This window comes from Nyctibius grandis, chromosome 12 (genome assembly GCF_013368605.1).
Source record: "Nyctibius grandis isolate bNycGra1 chromosome 12, bNycGra1.pri, whole genome shotgun sequence".
Lineage (NCBI taxonomy): Eukaryota > Metazoa > Chordata > Aves > Nyctibiiformes > Nyctibiidae > Nyctibius > Nyctibius grandis.
Window position 1 is genome coordinate 23,381,197 of NC_090669.1, and position 15,363 is coordinate 23,396,559.

General features: G+C 45.0%; 2 protein-coding genes across 3 annotated transcripts; one reads left to right on the forward strand and one right to left on the reverse strand.

Annotated features, from left to right (window-relative positions):
- Positions 1-3,139: 3,139 nt before the first annotated feature.
- Positions 3,140-4,792, reverse strand: TERF2IP (TERF2 interacting protein). The gene is made up of 2 exons (XM_068411619.1): positions 4,098-4,792; positions 3,140-3,413 (listed from the first exon to the last, which is right to left on the reverse strand). Exons 1-2 carry the CDS (start codon positions 4,790-4,792, stop codon positions 3,140-3,142), a joined length of 969 nt encoding a protein of 322 aa, XP_068267720.1.
- A 7-nt stretch (positions 4,793-4,799) lies between these two features.
- KARS1 (lysyl-tRNA synthetase 1) lies at positions 4,800-15,361 on the forward strand. Of its 2 annotated transcripts, none has more exons than XM_068411208.1 (14): positions 4,800-4,908; positions 5,576-5,726; positions 5,927-6,092; positions 6,507-6,600; positions 6,868-7,054; positions 7,229-7,354; positions 10,311-10,430; positions 10,673-10,835; positions 10,933-11,106; positions 11,815-11,900; positions 12,589-12,674; positions 12,968-13,094; positions 14,752-14,895; positions 15,235-15,361. In XM_068411208.1, the coding sequence occupies exons 1-14, from the start codon at positions 4,850-4,852 to the stop codon at positions 15,319-15,321; spliced, it is 1,770 nt and encodes a 589-aa protein (XP_068267309.1). In that variant the 5' UTR covers positions 4,800-4,849; the 3' UTR covers positions 15,322-15,361. The 2 variants fall into 2 exon arrangements, with proteins under 2 accessions (XP_068267309.1, XP_068267308.1); XM_068411207.1 differs by having other exon boundaries at positions 4,828-5,104.
- Positions 15,362-15,363: the final 2 nt, after the last annotated feature.

The following is a 15,363-nucleotide window of genomic DNA, read 5'->3' on the forward strand; positions in this document are numbered from 1 at the left end:
TCAGATACTGCTCCAGAGCTGGAATATTTCCACTACCCTGCAGACAAGAAGGCAGCTGTCCTAAGGCAGGGTCACAAGCATCAACAAGGGATGAGGCTCAATTCTGAGGAGACGCATCCTTGGGAGAAGGTGATCAAGGCAAGGCTGGGCGTTGGAGGTGATCTGAGGAGGCTCCAGGCAGGATCAGGGTGTTCAGGGCCATTGGAAGCTGTGTTCCCCTTCCCTCTCCGCCAACACTGCCCCTGCCATCCCCTGTTCACTGCTCCTGCTCCTGGTGCTCCTCGTCCCTACCTGCCCTGGCTGCAGCCCCTTGCCCCAGGCCCTGTTCGCTTTGTCCCTCGGCTGCTCTCCTCCTGCCAGTGCAGCTCTGGTGAGGTGCTCATACTAAACCTGCCAGAAGGCATTTGGTGCCTTCTACAGAGAAGTGACAATGGCTACCTGGAGGACTAGATCTCCTTTGCATGTTATTAAAAAGTTGCAGTATCTTCTTAAAAAGAGAAACATATACTGCTGAATTTTAAAATCAGGGGATATAGTGACTATGTTCATGTTTGAAGGTGTATAGGCAAGAAACAGTGTCCAGCCTCTATCTGTTGTGTGTGTTTGAAGGGTAACAGAGAAGGCTTCACCTTGACTGAATAGCAATCTCTAAGAGTAGGAAGGTGGCTCTCCTGACAAAATCACAGCAGCTGGGTTGGTTGGGGTTTTGTTTGTACCAGAGAATGAGGGGCTTGTTATGTGCTGATTCTGTTGAGGAAAGTAAGGAAAGTAACCTTACAGACAGGCACTGAGCAGTTATGTTGGGTAGCAAGAGAAGGTAGCTGCTAGCTGAAGAGTGGACCTGTGGAAGGAACCCATGAGCCATCCCGTTAGCAGTCAGCTGTCGGACCACGAAGAGGAGCAGCCTAGAGAAGCGGGAGAGCTTCCCAGCGCAGAAGCAGCTCTGTAGTCACCTCCACTGGGGTAGGCACCAGCATTCCAGATCCTGTGTGTCCCTTTTGGGTAAGAGACCATCCTGCAGCAGTTAGGAGGAGAGATGCAGGATGAAGCATGCAGCAGCAAGCGGTGAGTAGGGGGGTTAGCTGCTCCACACGGCAGCGCTAGAAGCAGAACTGGTCAGCGGTGGGAAAGGCGATGTAGGCAGGAGCCTTTCTTTCAATTTCTACTATGTTCAATATTATTGTTAATTTAGATTTCACAAGCCGGTGTTTTGTTGCATTTCTCTTACCCATGAAATTCTGTTTCTTCAAATGCCCTGTGTACACTCGTGCCCTGTACGGGGTGGGCGGGCAGGGGCAGACCTGTTACCCAGCTAGCAGGGTTTTCCTGGTTTCTGGGTGCAGGATGAGATGAATGTCAGTGTTTCTGAAGGAGCCCTTTGAAATTGTATCCAGACATCTCTTACTACTAAACAGGGCCTAGCACATTGAATTATTCAGATGCAGGAGGTGATGCATCTCCTGTTCAAGAACCTGGTCATCAGCAGTCCTTGGATTTCAAATCCAGCTGGTAAAGTTTCTAATTCTTAAAAGATGTTACTACTTTATTTGCTATGTTGTCTTGCGCTCTCTCATTAAGTGCTTGTCTGGTCTTCCACACGAGTCTCAAGTAACCAGTCTGAGCAGCATGCACGTACCAAATAATTCCCACTTTTTCAGCAGGAATGACTGTCCAGTGAGACGCTGCATAGTCTAAAACAGAGTTTTGGCATTTATTTGGTTACATTGGTTAACTCCCCAAATAATCAGCTGGTGTTTCAGGACAGTGGTTTTCTGAAGTAGCAGTCTCATTATATCAAGTTATTATTGACTTTCAATATAATTTGAATTTGGCTTAAAATTGGCAATTTCCTAATTCACCTTAATTTTTTGAGTGCCACAGTGCAATAGGGAAAGAAAAATAAAAATCAATCTTTGCTTTTACAAGCCCATTTTATTTCACCAAAGAATGAATTCCAGATTTACAGGACTGACTTCAAATAATATTAAAATAGTGACCAGAGCACACTTTCAGGCTGAAAGCGCTGAGTTATTCAGATTGTGACTGTGTACTAGCAATGGTGTTCTCTCTCTCTCTCAAACATGACTTAGGTGACAGATATCTAAATAAACTCTGGGCACTCTTTCTTAGCATGTATCTCCTACTTGAACTATTGCACGTGGCCCTGAAAGCTGGTCTACTTTTTCCAACTAGACTATATGGTCTGGTACAAGTGTTACTTTGCCTGGATTAAAGAACCTGAGACTCTTCAATCTATAGAGGTGCAAGCTGGGGCAGAGCTATTAATTGTTTTTAAAATAATGAAGCAAGATGGTAAAGTTAATGTTATTAAACAAACCCTGCAGTATTAGCACTGGAGAACACGTGCTGGAAGTGGTAATAAAAATTGAGATGTCTGTCTACCGGCCTGAGGTTTTAACTGACAGATCTCTGTAACATGAGATTGAATATTACAACCTCACCGTGACCTTTTTTTGGCCATTCCCAGTACACATGGCTACTCCAAGGCATCTCAGCATTCATTTATGAGACCAAGTACCTCATCTTCTGGCATGAATGCTCTTGATCCCTCCTTTTGAACAGTTACATTTTCACTGTTATCATCTCCAACTGCCTGCTTCTAATCGAGGTTCATTAACAACAACAAAAAAGGTGATGACAACGACTGGCAGGGCAGGTTATTCAATGATCATCCACAACAGTCTGAAGTAAGACAGATGACAGAGAGCAGGCTGCTACAGTGCACTAATAATGCTTTACAGGTTAGAGCACTTACTGTGATTCTGTCAGATTTTGGTGCCAACCCAATTCAAAATCCTTTACATGCAGCAATGTACAGGTAGGACTGTCAGCTGGTTTATATAGCAGATACACATTTTAAAGCAAATTTTCAGTGAAAAATTGATGCTGTATAGAACCTCTCTTCACCATTTTCTACTTTTAAATGTTTAGTGTACTCAGTATCGCAAATAAAAATCAAATACAAAATAGGCCTTTTATAAAAAAACTACTTAGAAGTATTTCTGAAACTTCAGAATGCTGCATCTAATTTGCGATCACATTTGCATTTCTGAAATGACACTTTTTTTTTTAGTTCCTGCCACAGTCCTAGATCAGTCATTCCCCTCTGCTTTGCTATCTAACTTTTCCTAAATGCTACCCGCTTTGCTACATTTTCAGCTCCAAATTTTGCTATCAATTTATTTCTGGCACATTCATCATCTTTTTGCAATTCCAAATCATCCTCTCTGCTCCACACAGGGTACCCATCCAAGCGCTGCCCCGTCTGCAGAAAGTATAAAGTAGTCTCCACTTCACCAGTGTTTTTCAGAAAGGCCTGTGTAACAGTGAACAGGTCCAGGTTGAACTTGTCCATGAAGTGCTGCATAGTTTTTACTACTTCTCCCACCACACTGGAAGAAGAGCAAGTGCTTGTTGGTCCTTCTTCCCTTTGTAATTGAGTGTCAGGGAGAGCAGAGTCCTCCGGTCCAGTTTTGAAACCAGATACTGTTTCTCCTGCGGACCTTCCCTCTCTGTCTTGTGTAGAAAGTTCTTCTGCAGTGTCCGAAGTGTCACCTCCTGACTGAGAGAGATGGAGTCATCAATTAGACATGGTATTTTCTGGCAAACTTTTTTTTGTTAACAAGCATATACAAGATCACAGAAAAGCATGAAATGTAAGGCAGAATTTGAACAAACTAAGTATAAAAGGCAAAAGTAAATGTTAATGCAACTGCAGGAACATTTTATGCCCGAGGTGAAAGGATGACTTCCATTTGCCAATACAGCTTTTAATGTGACAACACTGACACATTAATTTCCTCAAGTTAACTTGGGCAGGTAATCAAACCAAGAAAATACGCTGCAGCGAGGCACCATTCATCATAAGCCACGTAGTTCACACTTCACACGGAGCTCCCACTTAGCTACAGCAGAAGGGCTGTCATGGTGCAGAGCCATTTAGTAAGTTAATTACGAGTTGCTGCTGTGCCATTTTGTGACACGCAGGAAGGTCTGCTCCGAGCTGCTCGCTCCCAGTGGCAGCGCGGCGCGCAGCGGCAGCGATGCTGCTCCCCGCGCTGGCCCCGGCCGCTTACCTCCGAGCTTTCAAACTCCCGATTGGCTGCCTCGAAAAGACCCGTGCTTGGTGCGGGCTCCTCCATCCGCGGGGGCTCTGCGGGAACAGGCGGGTATCGACTGCCGGGCCGCAGCGGGGCCCAGGCCCGCGCTCGCCTCCGCGCCCATCAGCACCACCCCCCCAGCCCGCCGCGCCCCGCCGGCCGCCCCGCTCACCCCCGAGCAGCGGCCGCAGGTGCCGCAGGTAGCGGTCGCGCATGGCCTGCCAGCTGTGCCGCGTCAGGCCGCCTCGCTCCAGCTCCTTCCACAGCGCCCGGCCGCTCGCCCGCGCCGCGCCGCGCTCGCGCACCGCCCGCACCAGCGCTGCGTCCTCCGCCTCCGTGAAGGGCAGGCGGCCGCGCGGCGCGGCGGCGGGCGGCGCGGGCGGCGCGGCGGGCAGCCGGAAGGGCTCCAGCGGCAGCCGCCGGTTGCGCTCCACGCACTCCGTCACGTACTCGGTGGAGACAGCCCCGCCGGGCGCCGCCTCGCCGGGCTGCGCCAGGAGCACGGCTCCCGGCTCCTGCACGCGGCACAGCCGCCCGCCGCCCGCCAGCACCAGGGGCGCCAGGCGCAGCTTGGCCAGGCCGGGCCGCACGTAGAACCGCATCGGGCTCCCGTCGTCCCACAAGAACAGCGACCGCGAGCGCGCCGCCGCCGAGCCGCCGCCGTCCGCCATCTTGGCGCCGGGCGCGCAGACGCGGGCGCGCCGGAAGGGCCGGCCGGTGCGGGGAAGATGGCGGAGCCGGCGCGCGTGTGCGAGGCGGCGGGGACCGAGTCGCACCTCAGCAAAAAGTGAGAGAGGGCGGGCAGGTGGGGCCGGGCCGGGCCGGCGAGGTGAGGCGAGCGCCCGGCTGACCCGGGGCCTGTCCCCGCCAGGTGACCCGTCGGAGCGCGCCATGCTGAGCCCCGCCGCTGCGTGGCTCCGCGGCTGGGCCTGGAGGGCCGCGCCCGCGCTCCGGTGGCGCCGGGCACTTCATGGCCAAAGCAGGTCGGTGCTTTGCGGTCTGGCTGGGCCCGCCTCTTTCCTCATGAAGTCCCGGCCGGCGGGGGCCGTGGGGGGCCGGTCCGGGCCGCGGAGGCGGCTGCGGGAGCCCCAAGTAGCGCCTGACTCTCTTCAGTGGAGAGTTTGCCTTGTTTCACTTAGATGCCACGGGCGGTTGCTGGGCTCTTACGTTTAAAACGGCCTGCAGAAGGTCCTTGGGCACATAGGCAGGCGTCCTCGAGGTCTGTTTATGTAATGTTTAATTCAGTTTTGACTTTCTCTGAGTATCTTATAGGAGATGAACTAAAAGAGTTCAAAGAAAAAAATGCTTGAACATGCTTAAGTGTTGGCTTTTGGGCAGAGTAAGAGACATGACAGGGTTATTTGCACAGTAAGCTTTTGGCAGAATCTTGCCAAGTGTTTTCCTGTAGAAGTATCAAGAGTACCTGCTGCATCTGGTTTCCTTCTCTTTTGCAGTGAGCTGAAGAGACGTTTAAAGGCTGAGAGAAAAATAGCTGAAAAAGAGGCAAAGCAGAAAGAGCAAAGTGAAAAGCATTCAAATAAAACTTCCCTGACTTCTGACTCTGAGAATAACATTGTTACTGATGAGGAAAGCTTGGATCCAAATGTAAGCGTCTGGCCTCATGCTTATTACTGTTCTGAGAATAAATGTTATTGATTTACGTTTGATTTTTTATTCAGGGGGAACTAAATGGTTAAAAGGGGAGAAACCTACATATTCCTATGTAAGGGCAGCTGTGCTTTAATTTACAATCTGTAAAATAGTTTCTAACAAAATCATTTGCTTTTGTTTGTTTCTGGTGACAGCAATACTACAAGATCCGTAGCCATGCAGTCCAGCAGCTGAAGGGCACGAATGAAGATCCCTATCCCCACAAGTTCCATGTAGACTTATCTCTCTCAGATTTTATAGAGAAGTACAGTCACCTGCAGCCAGGAGATCACCTGACGGACATTACAGTGAGAGTGGCAGGTAAAGGCTTATGTGGGATACAGAAAGATGGTATGTTGCTTTGCTAACCCAAGTCTCAGCTGCTTTTGGTGATGGGGTAGTCTCTTTTTGAATTTTGCTGATCCCCCTGTTACTCGGTCATGAAGGCTGTAGCAGTGTTAGACTATTCAGGACTCGTCCTTTCAGACTGAGTGGACCCGTGCAGCATCCCTTAAAACTACACGATCAGATTGCAGTATGGGCTCTAGGACACAAAGTTTATATGGTCTTTTGTGCATTGGTATTAATGTTGAGGCTTAACTGCTTCTCTTTCCCAGTTAGTGATCAGTTCAGAGCTGACGATCCTTTGTCCAGGTGATAATACTGTGGCTTTTGCCCCTGTATCCTTTCTGCTAGGCACCCTTTTCCTGATGTCCTGCGTACTTTGATATTTAGGTCGAATCCACGCAAAGCGTGCCTCTGGAGGGAAGCTGATTTTCTATGATCTTCGTGGTGAAGGAGTGAAGTTGCAGGTCATGGCAAATTCCATGTAAGTGGAGGTATTCCCAGTAGCATTCTAAACTGAAGTGCATTCTGGGGCCTAGAGATCTGTATTTGGGCATTCTGTTCCTTCATCTCCTTAGGCTATTTGTGGGTTGGCTTAGGCAGCCAGGTAATGTTTTGCTTAGGTTGTTGTGGTTGGTTTCCCTGCTAGAAGAATCCTTTTTTAAAAGATTTGGTCTGGGGTGAGATGTGCAGGACAGTTTGGAATGTTAAATTTTAAACAAAACTGCTTACATTGGTTTTGTAATTACAGGCTCTACAAGTCTGAGGAAGAGTATTTCCGTATTAACAACAAGCTTCGTCGTGGGGACATTATTGGTGTAGAGGGGAATCCTGGGAAAACAAAAAAAGGGGAGCTGAGTATTATTCCTTATGAAATAACTCTGTTGTCTCCATGCCTGCACATGTTGCCTCATCTTCACTTTGGCCTCAAAGATAAGGTACTTGTCATACCTGTCACTCTTGGAGGCAATTTGATGGATAAGTCTGAATGGATGACCTTTTGTATGTGCTGATGGTGTCAGTCAACAAAGGAACGTTAGTTTTGTTTCGGTATTTTTTCCTTTGGCAGCACATTTTATCTAGCTTGTTCTAAAGATATTTATTCTTTCCAGGAAACTAGGTATCGTCAGAGATACTTGGATTTAATTCTTAATGATTATGTGAGGCAGAAATTTATAACCCGTGCTAAGATCATTACGTATATTCGGAGCTTTCTAGATGAATTGGGCTTCCTTGAGGTAAGGTTTCAGTGTTTATTTCTCTCTGCATACTGAATATGGTTAGAGCTTCTCAGCTTCAAGGGTGCTTTGTATTTGGGCTCATAGGCAAAATATTTACAGAAGTGAGAATAATTTCCTCAGCATGGTATGTTTTATCAGTTTAATGTAATGGGAGCCATTCCTTTCCTCTCTTTTTAAAGTTGACTATTCCTTAGTTGGTGAGGTTATAACTCAGAAAACTTTTATCAAGGTAGTACTTCAAACTACTGCTGTCCTTTCCTTATTTCAGTAAATTAAGGTGGAAATAACATCTTTAGAATGGTGATTTGCCTCTGGAGGTAAATGTAGGTTTTACTTCCTGTAAGTAAAATTGGTTTTATCTTAAGATCTATTGCGGAATAGCATATGAAAAAATAATAGTAGCTCTGCTCCCTCTTGCATCCAGATTCTCGGTTGTACTTTACAGTTAGCAAAAAGATGAGAACTTAATGTAGTTTCTTTAGAAGTGTTTATCAACTGAATCTGCAAAAGCTGCCAGTGGGAGTATTTTGAGAGCAGTGGGAATCCAAACCTGTGCTGTGCCATCTCTGTTGTGTGTAATGGCTTTAATGTCTGAATTTGATTTGTTTGGGGTTTTTTTCCAAATAATTCTTAATCTAGTGGTTCTGATAACTTAGTCAGAAAGGACCATAAGAGTCCTTCTCAATTTATATGAAGTTTGGCTTGTTGTTGGAATAATGGACTAAGTTACTTAGGCTTGCTGAGAATGTTGGGAACAAAATAAAAGGCAGAGAAGTCGGGGACTGGCCTGCTATACAATGGAGCGCCGTCTGGAGGTACGTGAATCGGGCAGTGCTCACCCATACCAGTACTCCGTATGGCACAGCGTAGTGTCATGCCATGGACAGCTACTAGTTAATTTTGAGAAAAATTAGGCAAACTGTCATGGGTATTGTATTGTGCTCTTCAGCTGATTGTCAGGGCTTGTTAGTTCAATTGTTATCAATGAAACTTTATTTCTGATTCTGTACTGTCTGGGATGCTGACTGCTTTCTGTTTTCTGCAGCTCAGCTTGTTTTATAGCATAGATCTGTTTGGAGAATCCCATTAAATATTTGTTTAGGGAGCTATATTAATTCATAGCCTACAAAATTTCTCTTCTAAGTTCTAGCTGTATCCTTGTTCTCTCTTTATCACACATTGACTTCTCTTTTTTTGCCCGGACCTTTGTTCTTTCATAGGAGCCCTGAGTCTCATTCTGTTTCGTAGAAGCGTTCCCCTTCTGTATGGCTATAAGTAGTTCTGTTCTGAATTGTGAAATTCTGTTGTGAATATACCTGTTTTCATGCTTCTGGGTCAGTAACGGGGCATTAATTCTTGATGCTAAGATGTGACGATATGGACAGGCATACTGAAGTTCTTTGTGTTAACATGAAAACCAAGCTGGTTTGTAAGCACAGCAGTTTAAACGTGGCATATCCCACAGAATCAATTAGAAAACTGTTTGGCCGTTTCCACCAGTTCTCTGTGTAGGGGGCCAAGTTTTGAGTTGTAAATCGTTCTGCTACTCCATTTTTCCATCATTTGCAGCTACTTTCTCTTTTTTTCCCCAAAAAAAAGTAATATTATTACAATTGTTTAGGTTTTGCAAAATTTGCATTATCCATAGCATTTAATTTCTTTCAGGATTACTGCTTTGCAGCTTTGCTACAGAGACTATCCTAAAGAATTTACAGTGTAAGCAGTGATTTGGAGAAGATACTGAGGAAGGCTGCTACTGTTTTATGAAACAGCTCACTCTCTTACCCAAGTGGATTTTATCATAGAATCACAGAATGTTTTGGGTTGGGAGAGACCTTTAAAGATCATCTAGTCCAACCCCCCTGCCAGTGGCAGGGCCATCTTCCACCAGACCAGGTTGCTCAAAGCCCCGTCCAACCTGACCTTGAATGCTTCCAGGGATGAGGCATCCACAGCTTCTCTGGGCAACCTGTGCCAGTGTCTCATCACCCTCATCGTAAAACATTCCTTCCTCATGTCCAACCTAAATCTACCCTCTTTCAGTTTAAAACCACTGCCCCTTGTCCTGTCACTACAGGCCTCGGTAAGGAGTCTCTCCGCGCCTTTCTTAGAAGCCCCCTTTATACACTGAGAGGTCGCAGGAAGGTCTTCCCGGAGCCTGCTCTTCTCCAGGCTGAACAACCCCAGCTCTCTCAGCCTGTCTTCATAGCAGAGGTGTTCCAGCCACCTCATGGTTTCCATGGCCTCCTCTGGACCTGCTCTACCAGGTCCACCTCTTTCTTGTACTGGGGACCCCAGAGCTAGATGCAGTGGTCCAGGTGGGGCCTCATGAGAGTGGAGTGAAAGGGGAGAATCCCCTCCCTCCACCTGCTGGCCACGCTGCTTCTGATGCAGCCCAGGATACGGTTGGCTCTGGGCTGCAAGCGCACATTGCCAGCTCGTGTCCAATTTTTCATGCACCAGTCTCCCCACGTCCTTCTCCGCAGGGCTGCTCTGAATCCATTCATTCCCCAGGCAGTGCTGATATTGGGAATGGCCCCGACCCAGGTGCAGGACCTTGCACTTGGCCTTGTTGAACTTAATTTTCTGCAATGTAGAGAGATGATTTTGTGACAATGCCACAGCCCGGTTCCTGGCTTTGATAACATGAACCTAGCAGGTTCACATGTATAGTAAATATGAATGATTCTTGATAGCAACAAGTTGTTTACGTAATTTGTCTTTGCTGACTGTGTGGAAGTGCTCTTTAGTTCAGAATTGTTTTCATATTTTGGAATGTCAAACAATAAATCAAATACAGAGATTTTTGATCAAAGCTAGCTGTGGTTTGTTTGCTGGGTCTAGGGAGTTCTGCTTTGGAAACAGATTAGATGAAAGCACGGCATTGAGGTAGGAGCCTGGGAATATTTATGTCACTGTTAAATTATCTTTTGTTGTTGTTGTTATTTTACAGATTGAAACTCCTATGATGAATATAATTCCAGGTGGAGCTGTGGCAAAACCTTTTATCACGTACCACAATGAACTGGATATGAATTTATATATGAGAATTGCTCCAGAGCTTTATCATAAGGTAAAATACAAGCCCCTCATGGCTAACCCTGTATTCTCCAGACTGTTGTGATCTTATTCTAAAAAAGTAAATGTAGCTAAAAAGAGGATTATGCTTGGAGAAAGGTGGACTCATTGGATTGGAGGAAACAAAATGTATCTTGAATGAGATTTGTAAGGTTGCGTTGCAGTTGTGTGTGTTTGAACTCTTTTTTAGTTCTTTTGAAAAAGTTAGTGTGTTTACTAGAATTTCCTTTTGTTTAGATGTTGGTGGTTGGAGGCATGGACAGAGTATATGAAATTGGGCGTCAGTTCCGTAACGAAGGAATTGATTTGACTCACAACCCTGAGTTCACAACTTGTGAATTCTATATGGCTTATGCAGACTACCATGACTTGATGGAAATTACAGAGCAGTTGCTTTCAGGTGACGTATGCAATATTAATTAAAAAAAGAGTAAGAATCTCTGGAAGAATTGCATATTATGTGGCATACTCTTCTAAACTTCAGGTTCCTTTTGTAGGGATGGTGAAACATATTACAGGAAGTTACAAGATCACTTATCATCCAGATGGTCAAGATGGACAGGCCTATGAGATAGATTTTACCCCTCCATTCCGGCGAATTAGCATGGTTTATGATCTGGAAAAGGTCCTAGGAGTGAAATTTCCATCAGCCGAGTGTTTTGAAACTGAAGGTTAGATGCTAAGTATGAATGTCCTGTAATTCTTCCTTAACAGAAAGAGGGCAAAAGGTCTCGATTTCTCAGCCTGCAGTCTGTCAGTGGTATTAACACATGGAATTGCTTTTCTCTGGTTTTGTCTCTTACCTAAGAGTCCAGAAAGCAGCCTTCATGCCTTGCAGACTTTGGCAGGATCTGACTCTTGCCTCTTTCTTTGTTGAGTATATGTGATGCTGTATACTCAAGAGGCATGACCTGGGGGTTCTTGATCTGTTGAAGAGACACAGCTTTTTATTTCTTCTGTCTTTTGTGCAGTTGAGTCTCCATGCCTGTGATCATAGGTTAGGAGTATGATTATTTTGGGTTTTCTTCAAAATGTGCGTATGTGCTATTTTATTCCTGGAATCCAGACCTGTAAGAAAACAAGTTCATACACTTTTTTTTTTTCCCAATTTTTTTTTTCCCCCAAATAATAATGTCCGGCATTCACGTGGGGTTGTGCTTAACTGTTGTCAAGTTTCTGAAACATAAAATAACTTATATTTTAGTATAAACTGATTAAAAACAAACAGTATTTTTGTAGATTCACATTTAAGCTCATGGTATCCATGATATATACCATTAAGATCTTATAAATCACTCTAAGACACATTGAAGTACACAGAAAGAAAAAAACATGGTTGCCTGGGTGGCTTTTCTAATTTTTATCTACAACAATTTCAGAAACTCGCAGGTTCTTTGATGACCTTTGTGCAGAGAGAAACGTTGAGTGTCCACCTCCCAGGACAACAGCCAGGCTTCTTGACAGAGTAAGTAAAGGTGGTGGTCTTATAACCCTAGTGTCTCTCGGGATCTATCTGTATCGACAGAAGTCTCTTCAAAGGAAAAGTTTAGCTGCATCTGGGAAAACATGCTGAAATGCACTTCAGCTATTTCTGTATCACAGTGAGAAAACTTGCGGTGTCAAAATCTTTTTTTGTGTTGTCTACACCAAAATGTAGTTTACGGATGCCTGCTTAATGTGAGCGCTAGAGGATTTTAGTTTCATAACTGGTCTCTTGGGGTTAAAGCAGATCCGCTTTATCTTATGTCAGTTTTGTGTGTGAGATCTGTGCATTTCTACGTACCTTACCAAACTGGTAGGCTTACCATATAGTTATTCTATCAACTGTATTAAGTCTTTTCCTTTGTACCCAAAATATTGCCTGATAGCTGCTTTTCTGCTGCTTTTCCTATTGGCCTTTGTTGTAATGTCCGAATTGAATTATATTATTATTTTTTATACAGTTTTTGCTATGTCACTTTTCTTATCCAACTAGGACACACAGTCTCTGTTAATGAACACATTACCATGATCAGGAATTATTAGTTGGGAAACTTTTCGGTTTTATGGTACCTTCTTCAGTAGTGAAGAGAGGGAAGCAGGATGTCTGGGGAAGGCAGTGCTAGGAAAGTGATACTGTACTCCACATAATGGTTTTGCTTTTGTTTTCCCAGTTAGTTGGTGAATTCCTGGAAGTCACTTGTATCAACCCTACATTCATCTGTGATCACCCACAGATCATGAGTCCTCTAGCCAAATGGTAAGAGTATGAGACAGTCAGTGTGTAAGTCTTTTAAACCCTCTACTACTTTATTAAAAAGAAAAAAAAAAAGTCACGTATGTGAAAACAGAGGTTTTGATGTTGTATGCTAGTTTGTGAATTCTGACACTGACCAATATACACATTGGTTCCTGAGCTGTGAAACCTGTCATCTAGGGAACAGGTGTGCTGATGCTTAGAAGTTTGAATTTTAGACAGCTGTTACTGCTAAGTGTGGGCAATCCTAAAAGATGTTTATTTTAAGGTATTGCTGTTTTGTCTTCTTCATATAGGCATCGCTCTCATCAGGGACTAACAGAACGCTTTGAACTCTTTGTAATGAAGAAGGAAGTATGCAATGCATACACAGAACTTAACGATCCTTTCCGGCAGCGGCAGCTTTTTGAGGATCAGGCCAAGGTATGGTGTCTTGTTGATAGTCAATCAATGATACAGGCATGTAAGCAAAGAATATTTCCTATGTCTGTTCCAAATCCGTCATTAGTCCCTACTGCTGAAAAGGGTTGTTACTACTTTGAGTGAGTATTTCTCACTCAAGTGAAACTGCCATTAAAACGTAATTACTTTTAAAGGAACCTTGCTCTCTAAGGTAAACAAGTCCAGACACTGCTGTTGATTATTTTTTTAGTAGTGCGACTTTGTTTTGGAATCTCTTCCCTTTTATTCTACCTGAAGTACTGATCTGGAAAAAAGCAAGTGTGCAAAGCGTTTTCTTTGTCTTGCTCAGGTTGAAAGTTATTTTTCCCCAGTTAAGCATTTGTGTAGCCATACAACATTATACTTCTGGGTTCTTAAATAAATTTTTGTGTCTGGTAAGAGTTTGATCGGTGTGTAAGAAATAGCCTAATTTCCTGAACTGAGTTATTACTATTTTAAGTGGGCTCACAGAATAGAGCTGCAGACTGGAAATTATTAGGCCTGCAAATTTATAGTGCTAGGTTTCTCTAGATAAGCCTCAGAAAGGAGTGACTGAAACTGATTTTATTAATTAGATATACATATCCATGAATGCATGCGTGCCCATACACGATTGAGGTCAGATGATGCAGTCTGCAGAAACAGAGTTCCTGTTCTTCCTATTCTTTCTAAGGGCTTCACAGTGCCTGAGAGGATTAAACAATTGTCAAAACCAGGAAAATAAGAGTTGTGTTAACTAATGTACTTGATAGTAAATTTCAAAATGTTCAATCACAATGAATAATATTACAGATTTCTTTCACCTTTGGTCTGTTCTATGTATGTTTGCTGCAGTTGTCTCTCATGATTATAGCCAGAGTTTGTAGACATAGGATAGTATGTACTGAATGGAAGTATGCCTGAAAATTTAATGTTAAGGTGGAAATTGAGATGAAGGATGGCAGTTTGCATTTCAGGATTTCAGACTTCGGCAGAAAAGTTTGCTTTATTGGTCTTTTGCAAAGTCTTCCTTGAAACTGTGTGAGCAAAAATGGTGGTGGTTGTTTCAACACTTACCCTTGGCATTTTGTAAATTTGAGAGGGTTGGCTAGTCTGTGTTTTTATTAGGACTTTTGGCACTTGGAGGCTTTCAGGGTCAGATGTGTTAGTTAACATCTCGGCATGGGGCTTTTTAATCTTTCTACTTGAGGGGAAAAAAACCCAATCCCTAAACTTTGTTTCATGGACCAACTGCTAATAATTCAATCATGTTTTGTAGTTGTTTCTACAAACATTAAAGGCAGGGTTGCAAGCAATAAAGAACCTGAGAAGCCTTTGGAAGCAGTTTATTCCACTGTTACCGGCTGCCATATAACCCTAGAGATAGCTTTTACGGAAGTGAAGGGCCTGGGCCTTGGTCTAGAAAGGAAACTTAACAGATCAGAAAGGAATTGAGCCTAGACCTATTTTGGAAGCACCTACACAAGTGATCTCCACAGTTCTCCAGGTGCTGAGATTCCTTTGTTTGTTACTCACTTATGCAGCCGTATAGGGCTTCGGTTTCATCAGTTACATGGCTGCTACAAATACCAATATTCCTCCTTTTTGATAGGGATTAGCTATGTACAACCCACCTTTTACTATTAATTTTATCATTTAGGCAAAAGCTGCAGGTGATGATGAAGCCATGTTCATTGATGAAAACTTCTGCACCGCGCTGGAGTACGGCCTTCCTCCTACAGCTGGCTGGGGCATGGGAATTGATCGCTTCACTATGTTCCTTACAGATTCCAGTAACATCAAGGTAAGCATTAGAAACGGCAGCGCCCACTGCTCGCTGTCAGAGAACGGGGCACGAGATTCTGCAAAGCAGGCCATCTCTGGCAGAGCAACAGCGGAGCTGTCAGAGATTCCACCGCAAAAAAGCTCTCCTTTGTTGCACTTGCCTAGAAGTCTCTCGAGAGTGTGCAGCGGCGGTCCAGGGTGCGCTCACGCTCCGTGGGGGGCCTCAGCCCCCCCCCGCACGGCCCCCGCCCCGCACGGCCCCCGCTGCCGGGAAGCCCGGCCCAGGGCTGCTCTGGCGAGACTTGCCCCCGTGCTCGCCGGCGGTCCTGGCGCCCGCTGACGGCGTGCCTTTCCGCAGGAGGTGCTTCTCTTCCCTGCCATGAAGCCGGAGGACAACAAGAAGGAGGCGCCGCCCGACCAGCCTGCCGAAGGCACCTCGGTGTGAAGCCCGGCGCGGGCCCTGAATAAACGCAGCGCTTTCTGCCGC

Bases quoted from the DNA above. Each gene is read 5' to 3' on its own strand.
- TERF2IP (XM_068411619.1), bottom strand. From the start codon at position 4,792: ATGGCGGACGGCGGCGGCTCGGCGGCGGCGCGCTCGCGGTCGCTGTTC. The intron at 3,414-4,097 runs GTAAGCGGCCGG...CTCTTCTTCCAG, and splicing joins GGGAGTTTGAAAGCTCGGAG to TGTGGTGGGAGAAGTAGTAA.
- KARS1 (XM_068411207.1), top strand. From the start codon at position 5,013: ATGCTGAGCCCCGCCGCTGCGTGGCTCCGCGGCTGGGCCTGGAGGGCC. The intron at 12,675-12,967 runs GTAAGAGTATGA...TTCTTCATATAG, and splicing joins ATGAGTCCTCTAGCCAAATG to GCATCGCTCTCATCAGGGAC. The intron at 14,896-15,234 runs GTAAGCATTAGA...GCCTTTCCGCAG, and splicing joins CAGATTCCAGTAACATCAAG to GAGGTGCTTCTCTTCCCTGC.